This window comes from Phodopus roborovskii, unplaced genomic scaffold (genome assembly GCF_943737965.1).
Source record: "Phodopus roborovskii unplaced genomic scaffold, PHOROB, whole genome shotgun sequence".
Lineage (NCBI taxonomy): Eukaryota > Metazoa > Chordata > Mammalia > Rodentia > Cricetidae > Phodopus > Phodopus roborovskii.
In genome coordinates this window covers 3,455,903-3,480,184 of record NW_026126682.1, presented here as the reverse complement: position 1 = coordinate 3,480,184, position 24,282 = coordinate 3,455,903, and the positions used below count along the sequence as shown (strand labels likewise).

General features: G+C 37.2%; 1 protein-coding gene across 1 annotated transcript in view; it reads right to left on the bottom strand.

Annotated features, from left to right (window-relative positions):
* The window catches only part of Grm3 (glutamate metabotropic receptor 3), a 205,045-nt gene that overhangs the window by 81,312 nt on the left and 99,451 nt on the right, over nt 1–24,282 (bottom strand). The window contains exon 2 of the mRNA XM_051174578.1: nt 6,367–6,975. Within this exon, the coding sequence (XP_051030535.1) occupies nt 6,367–6,834 (468 nt within the window). The 5' untranslated portion in view covers nt 6,835–6,975. The remainder of the gene's footprint in view (nt 1–6,366; nt 6,976–24,282) is intronic.

Sequence of the window (24,282 nt, the reverse complement as noted above, 5' to 3'; positions counted from 1 at the left end):
AGTGCGTGATTAATTCATGTATCTATTTAAAATACCAATCAAACCTTGCCTTTTATAGAAAAATTCCACAAATGGTATCTCATGTGTTCTATTACACATTTTCTACCTTGAAAGAGTTCAATTGCCCATTCTGTATTCTATGGAGAATCACTGGGAACCAGATGACATATACCCAAATGTCAGGCACATTGCCTAGTCCCTGGGATGCACACCTGGCCTATTCAACTGTGGTAATTGGTGGCAAATATCTCAAGATGTTTTGCCCTTCTGAACACTTGGCAAAAAATCTGATCTATATTTAGACGATCAATTTTGAAAGTATTGTTGCTATTGTGTTTTTTTTCCTGTGCTATAATTCCCAATGTTGGATATGAAGTCAAAGAGCTGGCAAGAATTAAGACTTTGTCACTAGAAACAGAGGGATTTCCATAATATGCCAGGTGGTGTTGTCAAAAATAGCGACATTATAATTTTAGTGTTTGAAGTCCCACTGATATACAGCCTGGAGCATCAGTGTTTGCTTGGAGTTTGACTGCAGGTGTTTGGGGGGACATTGTGCTTAAATCCCCCAAGTCACTAATTGGAAAAACACTGCTAGTTCTCACCTGCACTTTCCAAAGGATTAGAAAAAAAGCACCTCTACTACCTCACATCAGTGGCCTTCATCATGAGGAACTGCTAAGGGTTGGCTCTTTCTATATTAAAGTACTAAACCTTGTGCATATTGATTCACTGAAGGGGGCATATTTAATGTTAATTTGGAAAGGAAACTGTGTCATTAAAACAATAATTTCTTAGGTTTAGCTAAATGTGTCAGGAGTCTTATTTCAACTAGTTTACTTAGTACTCTGTTGTCTCAAAGAATTTGCTAAAAGTTTAGGAATGTCTGTCCTCTTTGCTTTTCATCTCATGATGTCTGTCATAGACTGAGATCTGTAGTTTAAACACAGTTCAAAGCCAAAGGCTATTCTTTCCCTGAGAATTCACACACTATGCATAGTGGTCTGGGTGGCAGCCTCTTGTCTCTCACTAGAGTAGTTTCCTAATAAATATAGAGCAGAAGGGGAATTAATTAAGGAACAAATTAACCTCAAAGCAAAGGGAAATATAGTGTATCTTAGGTAATTACCTCTGGTGATAGATTTTTACAATAATGCAATGTTAGCAAAAGCACCTTTAACTGCTGTTGCTGGTGCCTCACTTTCTGTGATAAAGCCCCCAAACAGCATTTGCCTTTTTTTTTTTTTTTTGTAAAGCCAAGCAAGAATAATAGATGGTCTCAAAACAATCAACCTCATGAGACTGCTCTGGAATGGGAATGAAGAAGAAATGCAGTGACTCTATCTGAGACAGCTTTAGTAAAGTATGTTTCTAGAGCTTAGACCGTGAGAGGAAATGATGAGCACATGGCATTGGATGCAAAGATGCAAAGAGTGGTGTATCCTAAACTTATAGGAATTTGAACTTGGTGCCATCTTTTAGTGTCTTGGTTCCTCTTGAAACCATTACTCTTAAATGGACTAGAATTATTAAAAAAAAACAAAACAAAAAACAAAACAAAACAACAAAAATGAAAAGGTTGAAAACTGAACCCCATGAGCCAAGTAATACCTTGGGTCTGATGCTTGCTAGACAACACCTCTGCCATGGAGCTGTATCTGCAGCCTGATTGCTTATGTTCAATTTTTCTATAGGCTCTTCCTGATTTATCAGGCTAGCCTTGTAGTCATTCTGTAATTCAGTCTGGCCTTGAATTTGCAGTTCTCCTATCTTTGCCTCTGAAATTATAGGTTTGTATCACCAAGCTTAGCTCTGAATATAATCTTTCTATGGAAAGATCACACATAGCCAGATGAACGCCAGGATGGGGCTCTCATTTTATCTTCCATAGTTTCAGTTATCCAGACCAGCACAGCCTTGGACTTGTCTGTCTGAGAGCTAATGACATGTAAGCCTACAAGAAGCTGTCAGATGAAGGCATCTTGTGGCCACTTTGGATAGAGATGGTGGCCATATCCTCATCTGTCTTATATATGACACTCAATTTTCCACTTCAGGAAAATGCTCAGTTATTACCCATGAGTATGCAGAATGATCCAGCATAGAGAGTAATGGTGGTGACCTCAATCCAAAACTCATTTAGAGGTTTTCCATGTTCTGGAGGTGTAACAGGTTATCAGATGCTAATTCTTGGAATTTGTTGAACACATTTATGTCCTGTCTTGCAGAGAGCTTATTTCAGGTACTGGCAGCACAAAGAGGATGTGATTCCTTAATAGAAACGTAAATGAACAAATCACTAATGAACTGGAACTGAAGGAATTAGAAGGAGCTTAGGAGCCATTTCTCAATGCAGACAGAATTTGAGCTGAGGATGAAAGAGTAGGATTTGGTAAGGGAATTATTGTGTACAGGACCAGTGGTACAGTGAATAACACATCTGACTATGGGTAAGGACATTACAGTTTAGGTATAAAATAAGAACAACATTTTGTTTATGAAAGTCTATAGATACGATGCACTAGTATATATGAAAGCATCTTACCAAGGGGGTGGTAAAACAACTTAGCTTATCTGTTTAAACAGAATGAAAAAACCTTCTCTTGTTTCACTCCATTCTTTTTTCTTTTTTATTGTGTTGCCAACTGATAGCAGCACCACACATGCTTTCAAGTCAAAAATTTGCTCTTTCTAAGAGCTCAACTTTTAGAGGCTATTTAAGTCAAATCTCAATTTTTCTGAGGTTACTTTAGCACTCTAGGGCAAAACACTAACCAGGTCATCTTCCAACCTGTCATGCCAGGTAAAAGATGCTCCAACCAATTAATAATTAGCTAGGGAAACGGTGTGTCTTCAACCTTTTAGAAACATTTGAAAGAAGAACATTTTGCCTGGGCGTCTCAGAAGCTAACTGTACCTCATTTGAAAAGGCACAAGCATAAACACTGTCTAAGTAAGTGCCATAAAGACAACTGCCTCGCTGAAGGCAATCGACCTGAATCTCTTCTTGAAACACTATTCCCTGAAGTGAGATGCTTGTAGGCTTACAGAGGACAGCAGGACAGTCTTCAAAATGCTTTGAAAAGAAGCCTGCTCACTGGAGGGTATAGATAGATCCCCCAAGTATATTTGCTCATGTAGAAGCATTTGGATGCCTTCGTTCATTGATGACTGAATTAAGAAATCAATTTGGCTGCTTTATAAAGAGACTACCACTCTGTGTCCTTAATGAGCACATTGGGAGAATATTGGGAGAATAATTATCCAGGTCTTCATTGGTAGTGTACAACTTAACCCAACAAGTCATTAGGAATCCTGAATTCCATGTATTTTTCACCAATACTGCCTAACAACATGAGCTAACATTGTGGGGAGGTGCATCCTTTGCTGCCTTAGCGAGAGTCTCTTTCTGTTAGTGAGAAGATGAAGCTGGGGAGGAAAACCCCTTTGAAGCAATATGAACAATAAAGTCATTCAGGTCAAGTGGTGGGGGGGCTGTTAAGGTTTGAATTAGAACTATCCTCCATAGGTTTGAGTTTTGAAAGCTTGTTGCCCAGCTGGTGATGTTGGAGGAGGCTGTGGACGTTCAGGAGGCAGGGCTTAGCTGGCCAAAGTCACCCTGAGGGGCAGGCCTTTGCCTGTCCCCTAGTCTGGTTTAATTTTTTTTTTTGTTTCCTGATGTACCATGATGGGAAGTCTGTATCCCATGTTCCCAGAGGCATGAAATTGCCATGTATTTCTCACCAAGGTGAAATGATGAGATAAAATGCAATCATCTTATAAGGTGACTTTAACATGTCTCTCTGTCACACCAATGCAGAAGTCACCAAGACTAGAACATTACACTATCTAAACATCTGAGGGAAGCACAGAAGGGAAGACACAGAATGTCACTTTCTAAGATCCTTTCTCAGTAGATTGTTTTTCAACATGGAACTCTGTTCTGTGCCTGGATGCTATAATAAGATGGCAGGAGCTTAAAAATCATGTGATGGCTTCATGCTCATTTACTTTGACTTCATTTCATTCTCTTTTAGTTCAAATTTTTAGTGCCTATTCAGGAAGTCTATATATTTAAAGATTTAGGGCACTGTTAGCTTCCCATTGTCACCACAGTCACCACTCACCAGGATGTATGACCACAAGAGTCATGCACATGGAGGTTGACCCACATGAAAGATACTCAGGGAACTTACACCTTTAGAAGTGTTTTCTTATTAGTGTACAGGAGTGTTTTAAATTCCTAGAAAGAACAGAGCCTGTTGCTCTGCCATTTCCTCTCTAGCTCATCCCTTATCTTCAGTCTAATGCTCTCCCAACTGAGATATTTTGGTTGTGTTCTCATCTCTTATTCTTTGGTGAGATCTTTGTCTCCTTGCACATGAACACTTGCCATACCTTTCCAACCAGCCTGTGTAGATGCCATATTCACTCACATTGTTTTATATGTGGCTGATTACCGGTTTCCTGGTACAATTTCCATCATGTAGGCCATCTTCATTTCTTACCTTATGTATGCTATAAACACTTCCACAGTTACTCACCATTACTTCACAGTGGTACTGAGCCCACCATCAGGCATTTTGATATGGAAGACACAGCTACTCTAAATAACATATATGGGATTTTTCATGTACATATGTCTTTTCTTCCCCTTTGCATAGTATCAAAAGAACAAAGTCAAATAGGGTAAATATGTATAAGGTAGCTCGTTAAATAGTTATTTAAATGATTATGGGCATATTGAGAGTAAAACTTACTGCAGGGGAAGACAAATGTTCCAAATAGCATATATACAATCCTTTATCGAGAACAACACTGAGTATGAGTACTTGAAAAATGTTTGATCCTTGGCTGGTGCAATTGTTACTGAAGTGTGTCAGATATAGACCTTACATTTTCTCCTTTTCAAATAGGAATTTCCTCATCTTGTGACTCAAGTAATTGCAAAATTTACATGATCTTCTCTGAGATGTGCAATATTTTCTACCCTTCTAATAAAGTTAAAGGGTGTTTATGAAAAACCAATTATCCTAATTACTCATAATATGACTATGTGCTCTGAAGAAGGAAAGAAATTTGAAATAGCTCATTTAGAACAGCACAGAATTATACACGGAATTTTAAGTGCTACAAATCTGGAATATAAAAATAAGGCTATGCCAATGCAAATAGAGTCTCTTTAAGTGGGTTTGTGACATATAAAGAACATATCATATCACCACCTTCAGTGCTTGGGTTTTGATTACAGTAATTTAGTAGGAGGCAGAGTATGGTGCCTTTTAGAATCATGGACTCATATACTCATATTACTGTGACATTAGTGCTCTCACCAGAAATATATATAGAACTTCAAGTAGCATATAGAATTCATATGGGGATTCTGAAAGAGCACAAGAGATCAATCTAAGGTCTAGCTCTCATTCTGCCCACCAACAGGAGTTTTTGCTCAGCCAATCTTTTGGGGAATTGGGAAAATGAGGAAATTGAGCTGGATGACTTCTTGGCCCTTTTCGGTTCTAAAATTCCATGGCTTTCTGAGTAAGCACTGAAGGAGTCTGAGATGTGTCTCTTTCTCTAATGAAGTTATGAGAGCAGTTATCAGCTTTTTATCTAATTAATGTTGCATGATAAATTCTCTCTCCTTTGATTTCTGATAATTATTTGGCTTCTCTGAATATACTTTCACTGAGAAATCCATTGTATTTTTAATCTCTGAACAAGGGATCAAAAATTTGTGTGAAAAATAGAAGTCAGAGATACCATACCTTCTTATGATTCATAGCATGAATAGGTCCAAATATAATTCAACTTATAAGGACCATGTTATATAACTTTGCCTTGCATCATTTGTACTGTGAGCAGGGCTTTCTTATTCCTTGACTTCGAGCCCTGTGAGTTGGTTTTTGCTGATGGGATAGTAACAGAAATAATATAGCAGAGAAGTTTGTAAGCAGCTTAAGAAGTTTTACGTGTATCTTGTGGTATCTTTGGCATCACTCTAAAGTCATTCTGAGGTTAAATCACTGATTATAGGAAGAAGAAAGGAGACAACCTGGGCAGAACCACCCACAGCTGAATCTCTACTCATCCACTCCAGCTGATCTTCAGATTTTATATTAATCAATAATTGTGTCAAGCCACTACACTTGGAGGCAGTTTATTTTTGTTACATAATATACTTCCAAATGTCAGTGGTTGAATGTTCTATTAACTTTAAAACATATCATTAAGTGCCCACAGAAACTAAAACTTCAATTGTTAATTTCATCCATTGATGAATTTATTAGCACCATCTAATTATTTTCTCTGGCATTCTAAAAGAAAAGAGACACAGCTGTTTGAAGTAGCATTTGTTACTCTTACCTGTATGGAAACACTGCTGTATGAACCACCGATGACTCCTGCAATGAGCAATGGGATGTTTTCTTGAATAGCATATGATCCATCAGGACACATATATTCAGCTTCATCCACTTTAGTCAAAGATGCCCTAACAAACTCCAGTGACTGCTCTAATGCATAGGTATCCCTGGAACATGTATCCAAAATGTGAACACCCAGCTTCACTCCTGGTAGCAAGTAATTGTCTTTGTTGATTTCATCAATAGCAAACAACATGGCTTCCAGGCGTTGGATACCCCGGTCTTCATTGATTCGTCCACACTCTTCAGTCCCAGTGCCCTTTTCATTAATAGGAAATAAGCCACCTAAAACAAGGTCACCTTCTATTTTAATTTCCCTCCTCATAAAGTTGTGATCCCCTAAAGAGAGTAAAAATCCCTTTGAAAACAAGGCTAAAATGAGAATTTGGAGTCTTGTCAACATCTTCATAAATCCTGTGTCTGTATCTCTTGGAAATATCACTGGGTAGAGCCAATGTTGTCTGCTACTCTTCTCTCATTTCCAAGTGGGGTCTTTGGCCTGTCCTTCAAATAAGGGAGGATTGGGCTAAAAGAGCCCTTCACCGAATTCCTAAAGAGATAAAAGTTATATGAAAAAAATGATTTAAAAAAACAACAACAATTATATAGATGTTTCTCAGTAGGACCTTTGATGGGTTCCTAAAGTGAACAAACCAACTCTGATACTTATTTTAGTTGGTTGACATCTTGATTATTATCTTCTGGTTAATACTTAACTACCTTTATGTTTTCATTTTACTTCTGGGTACACTTCAAATCTAATAACTATTCCCCATTTCTGTGTTAACTTTCCTGTGTTCATGTCTTGAACAATCATTTAAATAATTTCCAAACTCCACCATTGATTACTTGTTGAGTAGTTTTAGACACATGTCTTTCAAACACCCCCAAAGTCTCCATGTAATAAATGTCTCCTTATATCTGTATCTAGGTTCTCAAGCTAGAAAGATGCCATTGAGCATCCTGCCCACTTCAGTTATTCCATCTCTTCCAATTAGCTTTAAGAACTGAGGAATCTCCCTGCTCAACCTCTTTGAAGCTACATTCCCCTCTCTGTTCATGATGCTGAGTTCCTGTGAGTTGTTGCAGAGGCATAGTAGTGGTCTCAGTAAAACTGTTACCAGCTCTCAGAAAACCCTTTATGACTTAGGAAAAAAAAGCCCATTCTCAAGTTAAAAAAAATCATAAATTTAGGTGTGTTTGCTAGTGGCTGCTTCTTGTAGTTAGTATTAGGCAAGTCCTGTTGTGGCCTTCATCTTTAATTCCTCACAAGGATTGCGGTGATCATGGTTCTGGGCTTACAGAGTGGATTGTATAGTACTGGCATACTCTCAAATAAATTAGCAAATGTTAACAGTCTGAATGGTGTCTCCTGGAAGAGATATTCTAATGTACAGATTTCATTACTGCATAGTGTGGTCTGCTTTCTTACCAGTGTATAAATAAACCTTCTCTTGTTTTCTAGTTTAAGAACTGACATCTTGACATCTTTATGGAGTGTTTCTCAGGGCTCTATGGCCTTGTCCCTGGTGTGTGTTCTAGTCTTACAGCTTACCTTGGCTGTCACTTTGTTTCATACTTAATTTCAAATCTTCTACTCCAGAAACATCAGACTATGTGCATTTTAGGGGATGGAGAGACATGCATGAGTCTCTTGCTTTTGCTCTTATTTCCTTTGAGTGCTCTTGTTTTCTCCCCTCCAAATATGTATGATTTTGAGACTCAGTAAATATTGTATTAACATTGGAAGTATTTTTCTGTTTGTTTTGTTTTTTTATTTCCCTTCCCCAGTCAAATTCCCACACTTCTGTGTGGTACGCCTTCTGAAACTTGTTCAAGAAATATTTGCTATTGCTGTTATAATCCATATTTCCTTCCTTGTGTGTTCATTGAGAATAAATGATATAAAACAAACTTTAGGACTTTTAAAGTACTAAGAATAAAAAAAAAAAAAAAAAAAAAACAAACCAAAAGATCCAATGATAATTTCCAGATGGGGCCAGTCTGGTGCTTCCTTCAACATTGCTGACACTTCTCCCTTCTCATTTTAGCAGTGCCCCTTAAAATCCAGCTTCCTGTTTTCTTGAGACACAGACTTATCTGAATTTTGCTAAGTTCATTTGTTTAGGCGTGATTTTCTAAGTCATGGCAGCAGCCATTGTTATGCCCAAGCTTAACCTCGAGCCTGTAGGCAATCTGCCACAGGGCACCAGGAATTCTTAGAACAATAATTTCTTTTCAAAGTTGGTACCAGAGAGCTGATTTTAGATTGTGGTTACATATCAATTTCTGGTTCCTTTGATCTATGTACAATTCTCTTTGAAGTGTAAGTGCCATCACTAGGAGGCAAAGGTACTCATCGTTATCACTAATAATAAAGATACAGGAATTGCTCTATAAAATTGCGGTTTTATTTGCCTAATCAGAGAGAATAATTAATTCAGAGAAAGTCTATCTATCGTGTATCTTTAGAAAAACACTGACAGTTTTTGAATGTGAAGGGAGTTTGACACTGACTCCTCAAAGAAGAAAGATGACCTTATAGACTGCAGAAGGCCTAATTGCCTGTTGAGAAAGTAAGAACATCTCAGGGGAATCATCACAAGACTTTTAAAGGTGATGGCACATACAGGCATGATTGCTTGACAGGTAGCGAGTGTGTGTTTTGGATATCTAGGACTTGATATGCTGCCTACACTCCAGATGATATTCAATAAATGTTCTGTGAAGAGTTGCACACATCAGTGACAATTGTATTTACAAATAAACTATACTCTATAAACTATACTCTTTTAACTCACAGAATGGAAAAAGGCATAAAAATGGGAAATACATGGTTAAAAATCTCAATTAGCTGTCTGATTACCAGGTGCTCTTCTCTCTTTGAAAATTTCCATGGTAAGACTACAGTCAACTGGTACAAACTAAGGGAATGTTTGAGAGTTTTTACAGTTTGAGAATTCTTAGTTTAAAAATATAAAATGCTGTCACATCTGTAACTTAAGAATTGACCCAGCACACAGCAATAAAAGTATACTCCTAAGTACATTCAATGGGCTACAAACCAAACAGAGGAATACTAATTAAAACATTGCCCCTAAGGAATGAGTATAATGTATCTATGAAGGACAGATGAGCTTCATGTTTGGGTTTGGGTTCTATAATGAAGATATTTCTTTATGAATCTGTAAATATTCTAAAATTTCCCTAAGAATCTGAAATCTAAAATAAGTCTGGCCCTGAGCATTTTGGATAAGGCATACCAACCACACACAAGCAAGCAGAGGCATTTTCTTTGGATTTGAAAGAAGCAGTGGAGTTGGATTCCTGTGAAATCATAAGTGGACATACACTTACTCTAGATTTTTAGGTCAATGGCAGCCTGCATATTGTCTTATTTCAAAGTTTCAGAGAGTAATTGGCTCAGGTCAAATATATACTTACTGTATATGTATGAACCCACAAGTCAGACAACTAGAATACATTATTTGATTACAAAGTAAATAATGTGGTCTTGGTTTTCAAGTAACTTTCTTGATTCTTAAAAGTGTATTTATATATGTCAACAGTAACAGAAAAGTATTCCTGTTTTAGACAAGTAGCTCCATCATTAAAAAAATTCTATAGGTAAGAATGCCATGAGTGTCTTTTAGTGTGGATATTATTATTATTGAGTATTCAACCCAAAAGGCTTATCTTATGCTACATAATTTGAACGTTATATTAATTGAAAACTTAGATATTCAGATTACCAATGCAAGCTGACTAATAATTTCATGCAAAGTAATTTTATTTAGGCCATATGAAATAGGCATCTTTAGGTAATGTATATTGTAGTCTAACACAATTACAATTTAACAATCAATGAAAGTAATGCTTAAACCCACTCTCTTAAGTATTTTCTCATTTACCTTTTCCTTAAAGTAGAATTTATAGCAATTATTAGATGTGTATAATTATAAACACTTGGCATTACTTAAAGCGAAGCCCTATAAATTGAGAGAAGAAAGTAAAAAGATTGAAAAATAGATGAATACTCTTAATTCAATGCAAATGTTTATCTCTGTGTAACAGCCTATCGGATTGTGGGAAAGGCAGCAACCACTTCTTCTCAGGTCCTATCCATTATAAATCAGAAAGCAGCTGGATCCCTAGACAAATACATTCCCTGCTCAGCCACATTCATAAGCAGCTGGAGGATTGCAGCTCTACTAAATTCTCTATTCAGGGATGATGAGTGATGTGTCAACTATAAACAAGCATGTATAGGCCTCTCTGCAGGCAAACTGCTCAGTAATGTTTTATTAATCATTGCATTAATGCAATCTCAGAGGTGTGTTATGAATATAACCCCTGGAATACGTGGACAGAAAACACTTCTGTACTCTGTGTATGCTAATATGTATTTTCCTTTCTCCCCTGGCTTTGCCTGGGGGATTTGGTGTAAGAACTGAAACCCACCTTGACTCAGTAGTTTATCCAGAAGGAAGAAGAGGGTTTATTTGGGAGGTAGAATGCCTGAAACAATGCTCATTTTCCTCTAGAAATAACTTCCCTAAGTAGCTGATGGATTTCAAAGAGTGCTCAAATCCTGTCTGCCCAACAAGTCAGTTTATGCTAGCCTAACATACTCAAATTGATTGTTGCTACATTTTTTTTTCCCCAGAGGCTAGATTTATAGGCAACGAAAGACAGGACTCTTGTTATCAGACTTCCAGTTTTTTCCCTAGAATAAAGAGATGTTACAGATATACTGGTATCTAAGTACCAGAGTACATAATAATAATATGGCTGCAAATTCCTTTGTTTTGCTGAGGTAAGATGCTGTGATAAAGACAAGGACAAAGAGGGTAATGCCCCAGAGGTCTTTTAGAAGATTTGATGGATTGATATGAACTGTCTTCCACAGACTCATTATGAGGTGCTTAGTTGTCAGAGAATGGGCAGATGGGCTGTTGGGAAATGTTCGAATCTTGGTGGTTCTGACTTAATAGAATTCATGGTGAATTAATAATATGATGACATAATCAGAGTTGGTGAAAAGTAGAAGGTAGAGTCTGATGGGCAGAAGTTGGTCACTGGAAAATGTTTCTAAAGGGTGTTTTGTTCTTCTTGTCTGTGCCTGTCTTAGTATATCATTTGCCATCAGGTAATCCACTAAGCACTTACAAGCATTCTACCACAAACTGTCCATCATGGTGCTTGCTCCTCAGCATACATGGATTTAATGGCACCAGAGACCCTGTGAAAATGGATTGAAGCCTCTGAGACTATGAACAAAATTACAGTTTCCTCCCTTAGTTGTTTTGCTTCAGTAGCTCTGTTACAGCATCTGAAAGTAAACATGGAAGCTGACTATTAAAAACCTGTTTTGAGGAGGCCAAAACCAGTGGTTCTCAACCTTCCTAATGCTGCAACACTTTAATATGGATCTTCCTATTGGGGTGACCAGATTCTCCCCACCATAGAATTATTGTCTTTGCTACTCCATTACTGTAATGTTGCTACTGTTTTAAATCATAATGTAAATAATTTTGGAAATAGAGGTTTTCTGAAAGGGTCTCAATTCACAGGTTGAGAACCAGTGGTCTAAACTGTCTCCCTTTGTTGTCATACAACAGTGGTAAGGAGTTCCTCATTTGGTGAGTTTCCATATATTCTCTACTAGGTTTATCTTGAGGATTTTATATTGTTTTTTTTTCATTTAAATAGTTTATTTTTATTTTATTATAATATTTATATGTATATGTGTGAACCTGTACATATGAACACATTAAGTTGAAGCCCAGTGTCTTCAATCTGTCTATCTACTTTACTTATTAAGGCAGAGTCTCTCAATGAACAATGTCTGTCTAGTCAAGCTATTCAGTATGACTCAGGGATTCCTGTCTTCACATGGGGACTCAGCTTCTCTGTGGGTTCTGTAAATCTGAATTCTGGTTCTCATGCTTTTAATAGAAGTACTTCACCCATCAAACTACCCCACCAGAGCCAAATAATTTGAAGTTAAAAGTTGGTTTGTTCTGTTTCCCCATTAGATTGTGAACAACTATCAATCAAGGACAATGCACTGGGTACTGTTGTACAGTTTATAACATCTTAACACAGTTACCAAATATTTGTTAAGTAAATTCCAAGTAGCATCTACGTATCTGAGAGGAAGGTTAAGAGATTTGCACAATTCTCGGATTTCATTCAGAGGGAGAAATAGATGAATGAAAAATTGGAATTCGAATAGAGAAATTTGCTTCAAATAGTTCTGATCTGACTACTTTTTTGTATTAAGTTGTTCCTTAATGTTTACAGGAAATACACTTGAGTCCTGGAAAAGTTGAGGACATTTGAAGAAACCAGAAAAGAATCTGTGTCACTCATCCTGCAGACACTGGGAGGAGCACTCCCGACATGGACCAGGTGCAACAGGAGAGCCTGGGGCTGTGAGTTAGGATTCCTAATTGGAGCAAGAGTCCTCCCTTCACTCAAAGTTCTCCAGGTCAAGACTGTTTGAAATCCCACAATGAATACAGAGATTTAGATAACCAAAACTTAGATTGAATAGTGTGAATTAATTCAGGAGAGCTTCTCCAAAGAGCCTGACTCATTCCTACAGAAGATGAAAGAATCTGAGAACCCTAAGTAACCAGACTGAAGTTGAAATGGTAGAGACATTGATGACTTTAGGTGGAGAAGAGCCCTCTTCTCTATATACCAAAAGGAAATTCATTTGAAAATCATAGTTCTCTTTATTTTTTTAATTTAAGTTGACTCTTCTTATGATGTAACAATGGGATTTGCGATTGGACCGAACGTTGGCTCCTATGGGTGATTTTTAATAATTCACTTTCAATCAATAATAATACCTTAGTTGGATCATTCAATTGAGGACAGATAGAAGATTCATTTGCTTTGCTTCAAAATAAACTTTCATTTCCAAATACCAAACTACATTGTATATGCCCTCCCCACTCCGTGTGTGTGTGTGTGTGTGTGTGTGTAATTTAAAGCCTCTTTGTTGTAGTTATCCTAGATTCACTGTGCTCTACCTTAATATGACAAGTAATCTACTTGTCTATTTGTTATCTTAAGAGCTGCCAAAGCTAAAAGAAGCCACAGTTTGCCAACATAAACACGTGGCCTAGAACACAGCTCATTAGAAGCTGCCCCTTTATCCCTGCACTAAACAATGAAGGGGCTGAAATGGAGGAAAGTAATTTTTAGGACTTTTTACTACGGACACCATGATCTAAGTGATTGCTGCTAGTAACTTCCACACTCCTCTCCCAGCAGAATTCAAACTGCTGCACAGTTACTAATTCTTACTAATTTAGGCAAGAAAGAATAATATCTATTGCTGTGTGAAGAGATCAACAACAACAACAACAACACACACACACACACAGAGGGAGTTTGTTAAGTCTCATCTTTCTCAGTGAGAGATGCTGACTTACATCTGCATCTGACTTTTTTGTGACCATGTAATAAAGCAAATATTTCTGAAAGAAACTATATAATGAAAAGCTAAATTAAATGAAATGTAGCCTTTAGAGGAGGACACACAATAGGAAAACCCTGTGGTCACTCTCTGAACTCTGCACAAAGCTCTCACTTCCTGCCATGCAGAGACTGGAGTTCTATGATGCTAAAGTTACAATTTCAGGGACTAGAGCTGTGTGAAGATGGAACTTGCCTGGTGAGGGACAAAGCAGACTCATTAGACTTGAGAGGTACATGCTAACATCAGAGATCATATACAGTCATCCCTCTTTACCTTCAAGGATTTGGACCTAGGATTCCATTCAGATAGCAAAGTCCTCAGATGCTTGACTCCCTTGCACAATGACAGTAATTGCGTACACTACCCACACCTTCTCACACAATCTATAAATTATATATAATCCTAAAACTTTGTAAGCAGTTGTAACGGATGTGTTTGGACAATTGGAACAAGGAAAACAATGTGTATGTATTTGGTACAAATACGATGGGAACAACAGGTCACAACAGAAATGTGAAGTAACCAACATTCAAATAACTTTTGGGAAGAAATGAGGGAAGAGGAGGAAGAGGAGAATGTGTAAGAGAGAAAAAAAAAGGCACCAGGAGATGGAACCCAAAGTAGTAAAGTGAAAAATTATCATTAGAAAGGAGTCCTAGAATGACCCACATGTTGGAATTCACAGACAAGTACTTTAAATTCATACTCACAAACACGATGAAAGACTTAAAGAAATGAGTGAGAGCATGCCAAATCTCAGCAAAAAACTGACACTAAAAATAAATACTGTATTAAAATACTAGAACCCAGAAGTACAATATCTAAATAAAGATTTCATGGGGGAAGGAGAGGTGACAGATTAGAAGTGGAAAAATAATTAAGTTGGAGATGACGAAAGTATTCATTCTAATACAGAAGAAAGGACTGAAAATAAATTGTGTAAAGTCTCGATCTTAATTGGAAAATAGTAAGTAGCCACACATGAATGTAATACACAAATTTTCAGGAGAGGGAAGAATGAAGAGGTAATGGCTAATGATTTTCCAGACTTACAGAAAAACATACAAATTCAAAGCAAACATGATCAGTAAGTGGGAGGTGGGCATTGGTGCCACAAGCCTTTAATTCCAGTACTCAGGAGCAGAGGCAGGAGGATCTCTGTGAATTCGAGGCCAGCCTGGTCTAGAGAGCGAGTTCCAGGACAGGCTCAAAAGCAACACAGAGAAACCCTGTCTCAAAAAACCAAAAAAAAATCCAAAACCCAAAGACAAAAAACTCAAACAAAACAAAACAAACAAACAAAAAATAAAAACACCAAAAAAGATCAGTAAACGGGAAAAGCATAATTATAAACAAAACTATATATTAAGTATATATTATAAATACTGTACTTCCACTAATAAACAGAAGAAAATGGGAAAGTTTTGGAAACAGTAACCTGGTAAACTGGTGCACCTGCTCAGGTTGACACTAAAACAACAGCCATAGGCCCCCTGATTTTGCAAGGCCTTTTGAATATCATTCTTGAATTTGCTCATCAAATAAGACATTGGATGCCTGGGGAAACTTTACTTTCCTATATTTTAAAATATTTTATTTAGTTGTTTAATAAAAACCTTATTAACTGACACAATTGGCTTTTCCTTTGTAGTTTAACAATCTAGAGTTCCTTTTCCATTTTTATTGGAATTAAATCATAATTTTCTGAAAGATCCATACACATGTGTTCAAGTAGAGGTGAGTTCATTCTTGGTTTTCCAGGTAGCATGTGATCACATGATTGACCAGGAGCAAGGATCCAGATCATAACAATTGAGATGAACCCATGGTCAAATCATTACCAGCTAAGCTATTTCACCAAAATCAAAGAACCTGTATGAACAAAGCTTGTGTTTCTATCAGAGTAACTGAGAGGAATGGTGGGAAGTCAGAACAACTGGCAGCTATCTTATATATATAGGCATGAGCCTATATGAGAACAAACACAGAAATACAGAGCCAAGATACAGGAACAAGATGAGACTAATACCACCAATCCACATTGAATTTCTCAATTAACCAAGACAATGACTTTTTTTTTAACTTCTCAGGTTGACATAATTCTTATCACTTCTCATTAAAAGATTCCTAAATAGCATCTGTGGTGATTTGAATGAATGATGGGGGATGTCCTTGTGTATGCTGTGAATATATGTTTCTCTTATTGGTTGATGAATAAAGCTGTTTTGATCAATGGACAGGCAGGATTTAAACAGATGAGATATCCGAATATATGATAGAGAAAGTCAATAGGTAGAGTCTGGGAGATGCCATGTAGCTGGTGAGGAAGCAACAGGCCCAGGCATCACTGGTAAGCTAAGACCGTGATGAGACACACAGATTAGTGAAAATAGATTAATAATTAAGAGAGAGCTATCCAGTAAGAAGCCTGAGCCATCGGCCAGTTTATAATTAATATAAGCCTCTGTGTGTTTATTTGGGACTAAATAGCTGCAGGAATGGGTGGGACAGAAACATCCATCTACATATGGCACCCAAATGTTTGGCAAGAAATTTCACAGAAAACCTGACAAATGCTTAAGAAGGGATTCTACACATAAAAGAACAGAATTAAGCACGGCTTCTTGGTAGCATTGTTTTCTCAGTTGGGCTTTGTTTGGTAGAGGTAATCAGAGGCACAGCTTCTTTGAGAAAGGCTTCCTGATTCAGCATTAGCAGCACAAACCACACAGCTCTTTAAGAGGCCCTGCTACCAAACACCTAAATGGTGTTAATGCATAGCTGGTGGCATGCTTCTTGGTGGCGACATGGGCCTAGCTCCCATGTCATAAAGCTAGACCCTTAGGAAGCCAAGGAATGGGGTGGAACCAGCTGCTGCTAATACTAGCTATGCTTCTTAGCAGATTAAAGACTCATGTGGTCAGAGAAAGAGCTGTACAGAAAAGACAAATTCAGATGAAAAGAAGAAGCAATCTAAATATTTTACAGCATGTTTAAAAATATATGCAAGCTTGGGAGAGAAAAGGAAAAGGATAAAGAAAGTTCTTTTACAAAAGAAATAGAGTAGCTGAGCGTGGTGGTGGCATACAGCTTTAATCATAGCACTCCGGAGGCAGAGGCAGGCAGATCTCTGTAATTTCAGAGCCAGCTGGGTCTATGAGTAAGTTGCAGGACAGCCAAAGACACACAGAGTAACTCTGTTTTTAAAAACCAAAATAAATAAATAATAGAATAATAAAAACACAGAGTCGGGATACTGTATGTTACTGTGTTATCTTTTAATTATTTGACTGGTGAGGAAGAAACAACAGCTGCTAAAAGACATTTAGTTGTAAATGTTTCTGGATTAATCCAACCTATATGAAAATGCCTTGACTTCAAAACTTAAGTCTAAGGATAGATTACTTTGGAAAAGAGGTTCTGCTTTTGTTTCCACAGAAGATGAAAAGCTATGGATTCCTTCCAGACTAATAAGGTTTGATAAAACAAGACCCTCTGAAGCAATGGCCCAGGTAATTCAACATTCAAAACAGCTGAGACCATGCAGCCTCACAGACTGCTACAGCCAGGATTTGGCCAGGGTTTGGAGTTTTCTCAGGATCCCCATGGGATTGACAGCACCCCCAAACAACAGGAAGCAAAGCAGTTTGGAGAGAACTATGCACACAGTCCCAAATATTGTTTATAAATGTTTGTTTTCATTTAAACAGAATTGGTTATAAATGGTTAGCCACCACAGTCAATCTCTTTCTAAAGAAAAAAAAAAAAAGGAATATGGTATAGAAATGAATATTTTGCATTGTTATGGATTTTGGTTTATTGATATAAATTTAAGGACACTTGTTATATGTATATTTCTACTGTTGTTAAGGTATTGTGTTTATATAGCTCATTTAAAAATGTAATGTATAATTAAATACAGATTATAGTCACCTGTAGTAGTCAAAACTTAAACTTTTGTTAGGTTTTCAAGATATACAGAGATATATTTCAAATTGATAGGTATTCTTCAAAACCTTTCAAAGATCTATACTATATGACATTTTAAATTGTTTATTATGGTTTCCCATGACAATGAGACACAACTGCCCCTAGAAATACCAATAACATCAGAGAGGAAGATGGGATTAAAGAAATTCATTATGGAGTTTTCCTTTTACATAGCAGGGATAGCCATTTGGAGAAGAAACTGCTCTTGCCTGGATTGCTTGACAGCATGCTGTCTAAACTGAACAAGCAGGTTCCAAATAAAAGTAACTGTTGAACTTGCCACGGGACAGGATGGCAAGGTTCCTCATCAAAAAGTCTGCCTGACATTCTGGGCCTGTAGGCTGAAGAGGGATGCCCCAATGTTTCAGAGGAACTTTGGGTGACTGTCTAGGCAGTGAGATGTCTTTGTCAATTCTAAAGTTTATATATTATCATCCTGGGGTCTTTGATGGAGTTGAAGACAGATATTTATGTTTATGTTTTTCCTTAGTTATGGTAAAAGATTAGTTACCTATAAGTTATCTAAAGATAAAACTTTAGACTCACAAAGATAGGATAGATGATGGAATATTTCCTTTAAACTTTACCAAATGTTAGGGAACTAAATACTGTTTACTATAGTTTTTGCTTGATAACTGTTTTGTTATAATTTTGTCATGTTAAATTTAAAAACCTCTCTTTATATGTAGACAGAAAAGAGGTAGTAGGGGGTATCCTTCTGTATGCTGTGAATATATGTTTCTCTTATCTGTTGATGAATAAAGCTAGTTTGTCCAGTTGACAGTCAGGATTTGGTCAGAAGGGAAATCCAAACAGGGATAGAGAAAGGCAGTAAGGGGAGTCAAGGAGATGCATATAGTTCCTGAGGAGGCAAGAGATCTGGCATTACTGGTAAGCCAAGATACATGAAAAATACACAGATTAATAGAAATGGGTTAATAGAATAACCTCCATAGGCTCATATGTTTGAATGCTTGGTCTCACCATTAATGGAATTATTTGGGAAGGATCAGAAAGTATAGCCCATTGGAGGTGGGCTCTGAGGTTTCAAAATCTCATATTAGGCCTAGCCCCTCCACACACACATACACCTGTTGTTTCTGGATCATGATGTAGCTCTCATCTACTTCTCCAGCATTATTCCTGCTGTGTACTTAAACTAAGGTCACTATTTTTCATAGATTATTTTATTTATTCACACAGCTTCTTTCTTTATAAAGGTGCTAGTGCTGTCTCTAGTCGCAGCATGGGTTTCATGGTACTCCCAATGAAATATTCTGTTTGTGCAAAGTATTTTCTGAAAAAGTTACTGTTCCAAAGTTATCTCTCCCATAGGTTATTATCTGAGTTTTCACTGCATTAATCCTCTTAATGCAAATAAAGTCGTCTGCCATGTTTTGTGAATGCTAAGTTCTCCAGGCTTGAGTGGATCACAGGAGGAAAGTCCTTATGAAAGGACTTTTGCTTTTCCTTTGCAAGCTTGCTCTTATAGGAATATATTAGACTGTAGGAATGGGTGTTATAAAGTGATTTTCATTTTTCTAAGGTGTCTTTTACTTTTCCTAGACATGTTCTCACTTGCCTTTCTGATTTCTATCATGGAATGAAGCAAGACATAACCCTTACTGTGTAGCCTCTTGGCTTTAGACTTTCTAATATCAAGAAACAAGAGCTGAAATGAACCCCTTTCTTCATAATTTACCCAGCCTCAGGTGTTTTGCTATCTAATGGGAAACACATTAGCAAGTTATCAGATATATTAAGTAATTAATCTTCAAAGTATAAATGTATAATAATTAATTTATTACCTTCTTAGGGATGACCAATTTTCAAATAGACCAAAAATAATGGGTTTCAGAAAAGAGAAACACTTTTAATTGTGAAAATTTCATTACTTCCGTATTCAGGGGTTAGGCATGAAGAGTCAAGTGATGTTCTTCAAGTCCTTTTCCTTATAAATTACCATCTATATTCATATACAAGCTGGTTTGAATATATCAGACAGTATGTGATTTTAGGCTAAAAATTATCCTCATGTCATCAAATATGCATCAAAATGACATCAAATACTCCTGTAATAATAGGGAACTTTGGGTCATTTCATATAACCTTAAAGTAAAAATTTGTTGTTTTCTGTCGGAAAAAAATTAGGAAAAACATTATTGTGTTATAGTCTACTGATATAGGCTCTCAGGCACCAATTACCTATATGTCTCCTCATATTTATGTTTGGTGGCATTTATTGACAATTGGACAAGTTGGGGATACTGACATTACAGAAATCAGCAAATACTGAAAATGAGTCCTCCCATGAGTCCCTAACATCTTATTCTTAAATATTTATGAGCACACAGCTCGGGATATATTTAACAATGTGCTCTTTCTAGAGACTCCAATAGGAAGGCAGTGATGAAACACTATGACATAGCATCTCAGATGATAGTGGAGAAACACTATGGCATATCATCTTGGGTGGGTGACTAACTGTAGGGCATATTTTCACAATCTATTATGCATGCATCTTGGTCTATCATCATAATTTTCAATGAGAATTTCTAAAGGAAAAAGAAGGCATTGGTTCTCAAGTTTTCTAATGCTGAGACCCTTGAATTCAGCTCCTCATGTTGTGGGACCCCTGACCATAAAATTATTCTTGTTGCTATTTCATAATTATTATTTTGCTACTGTTATTAATTGAATGTAAACATATGATAGATACCTGTGAAAGGACCATTTGAACCACAGGTTGAGAACCACTGATACAGAAGATTTTAAAAACCCACTGAAATAAAACATGTATGTAGGAAAGATGCCATTTTGTAAACATTTCTGATGTATCTGAATGTCCCACTTAGATTTAGTTGGCAACTTAATACAGCCTAGATTTATTCAGAAGGGAGCTTCCTTTAAGGGATTAGACAGATAAGACTGCCTTATGGGTACATCTGTGGGAGATTGTCTTGTTATTAACTGATGTAGGATGGTTCAGGCCACTGTGAGAGGCACCATTCCCTGGTTAGGTGGTCCTGAGCTGTATAGGAAAACTGGTTAAGAATAAGCTAAGTGAGCAAACCAACAAGTAGTGTTCCTCTGTGATCTCTTTTTCAAGTTCCTACTTGAGTTCTCACTCTGTCTTCTCTGGGGGAGGGGGAGGGGTGAAACCCAGAAGTGTAAGCCTATTTATTTAATGCTTTCTTTCCTTGGTTTTGGTTAGAGTGTTTTAACACAGAAGGTGAAAGGAAACTGGAACATTTTATGTGACCCTTTGTTTTGAATTGAGACAGAATAGTTACTGTTCTATAATGTGAGCCATGTAATTAAATATTTTATCTAGTTTCTGACATCATCATATGGTCACCTTCCTGTGCCTCAATTAAGCAGGCATGCAAAATGAAGATAATGGTATCACCCCACTGAATACTGTTATTTTAGGATTAAGGGGTGTAATATGTAGCACCTTAATAGCTGTTAGCTTCTATTAAAATTATTGGCAAGAGGCAAGGTTTGTCAAAGCATTCCACATAGCCGTCATGATTCAAAGCCATCATTGTTTCAGGGCTAGATAACTTTAGGCTTTATTTCCTAATTTATGAACAGAAACCTCTAATGACAATCCTCCACCACACTGCTTGGAGGATGAGACTTAGGGAACCACTTGTTTTCCTGAGTGATGGGAGACAGGACATACAATAAATTCTGGACTGCTCAATGTTCATGGGAGCTAAGGATCTTAAAATGCCCAAAGAATTCAGGAATGAACCATCCTTCACTGAAAGAGGCAAATACTCACAGCAAGTTCATTCATTCATATCTTTAGTAAGTGTTCTCTTCCCTGGTTGCTGTGAGCTTGAGTGAGGACTGTTCCCTCTAGGCTCATGGATTTGAACACTTGGTTTGATCTCCAGTTGGAGGCACAATTTGAGAAGGGTAGGGAACATTTTAGAGGTAGATCCTTGCTAGAAGTGTGTCACAGCAGGTAGGCTTTGTGGTTTTATAAGTCTGGCTTCACTTCCTGTTTCCTTTCTGCTTCCTGTGTGGAGAGGAACTGTGAATAGCCAACTTCCTGATCACATTGCCAGGATCCTGTTGCCATACCATCCCTGCCATGATGAACGCATCCATCACAATACACCCTACTCTCTTATGTCATTTTTGTCTGATTATCTTATTGTTGCAATATAAGGCTAATGAACACACTGCTCTGGTTTTCTTATTGTGACAAGAGTTTGGGGGATGAACTGGGCCCCCTTCTTCTGAATCAAGATTTAAATCAATTTCTGTGCTAAGAATTGAACATTACCAAATTTCTATTGTCTTGTTTGTAGGAGGCTCAGCCATTGTCTTAGGATTTTGCCAACTAAGCGGGACCTCTCTGGTGGGGTATAAACCTTTTCTTCTCCATGTTACTTTTGGTCATGGTGTTAAATCACAGCAGTAGAAACCCTACAAAAGATAACTACAGAAGGTCTGTATGTTATAACAATTAGTCTCAAATACCTTTAGGTTCTGTTCTACCTTCTTAACCACTTCCTAATACCTTATAGAGATTGAACCCTTCTATGCTAACACATATGTAAGTGCATGAAGCTCCTAATATTTCCTTCTCCTTTTTAGTTTTTATTTTTATTTATTTTTACTTCTTGAGACAGGCTGGCCTCACAATCACAGAGATCTGCCTGCCTCTCTCTCCCAAGTGCCTGGATCAAAGGCATGTCATGCCACCACTGCCCAGCCCAGTATTTTCTTTTCATTTTTAACTCAGCATAGTTTTATTTCTCAAGTCTGAACACATTAATTCAGATGGTTGGATTCTGCAATCAGTAAGACCTACATCATTGGATTTGTTCAAGTCGTATGACATGAGAGAAAAGTTAGGTCAAATGTTTGATCACAGTCTCTATTACAAAAACATATTTCCGGTTATAAATTGAACTGCTGTACAAGTTACCTGGCAAGTTTCCCTCAAACAAGTTATCATAGCTGATCCCATGAGTTCCAGCAAAATTTTCAGGTTAATATCTTTCCTTGTGATAGATAATGCATTACTTTTCAGGTAACCATTATGCAATAAATGCTTTTGAAGAAATACATGAATATTATAACTTTTGTCTTATTATTGACAATAAATGTCAGCTTTTTTATGTTCATTCTTGAATGGGACATGTTACATCATTTTGAACTCATGGGAAATAGTTTTACTTTTTTGCTGATTCTTTTCAAGATTTCGGCAGTAAACTATCTTATAGGCACATAGCTACTGCTTGGTCTTGAGCCCAGTCACTGAGCAATGGAATGGGTCTATTTGACTCCCAGTTTTTTGACTTTGTTTTGAAAACTTTTTCCTTTGAGAATGGTGTCATCACCTCCCAGGGAAATCTAAAAGATGTATAAAAAGATACATGCTAGAACCTTCTGAGGCTTTGTCCTTCTTTCACTTTAGAGGTATTGGTGTTGGCTTAATTCTATTCCTTACTGCCAATGGTATAGTCAGATGTGTACACGTTCTACAGCTTAGATGCAGAGAGTTCTTCTAGGCCATTACTTGGGCATGATCCTGATTAAGAAGGGGACCTCTGACTGTGAATCTGTTTCTCCATCTGGCATCTGTTAGCCATCTCATCAAGGCCACTTTTAGATCCAATCTCATCAACTGGTCCAGATGTTTCCTTAACTTGTGCTTAGCATAAGACATTTACATCTACTGTTTAACATACATATTGGGCAATAACCTTGAGGAATTTCAAAAGCCCTTGCCTGCAATTCCTGTGAAATTGTAGGCAAAACTTTCCCAGTGGTATGGATTCAAGGAACTGTCCACACATCTATCTCCATAGCCATTAAGGAAGGGCTCCAGTTTTATAGGCCCTATGATGGGGTACACAAATTGTCACCCAAAAATTATATTTCATATGCTACCCAGAGGAAACTAGTGTATAAAGAAAAAAAAACAGGCATTACTTAAAAACATTATTTCTTCATTATGTAGAAAAAAATTTGACAGTAAAGAATTTGAAAATGAGCCTCTTTTTCAAATGTGAAGTGTCAGTTTTTATTTTGTTTTCAACTATGCAAAGACAGTATAATATTTTCTTTTCTAGAATATTATGGATGCTGTTTGGACTTTGCATGAAAGTCCATGGCAGTGTATTGGGGCTCTAAATGTAGACTTACAAGTGTATATCAGTCACTCCTCTGGAATATGTTACTACTATTCCTTATTCAGGCTTGACATGTAGGGAGAGTATCAGGAAACTGACATTGTCAGCAAAACAGGCGAGCTAAAAGGAGATTGGTGTCCTTTCGGGAGTTTTGATTTTATGTTAATCAGTGAGCATGGCACAGCGCCCCAATTCCCTGGGATTTTTCACAGTA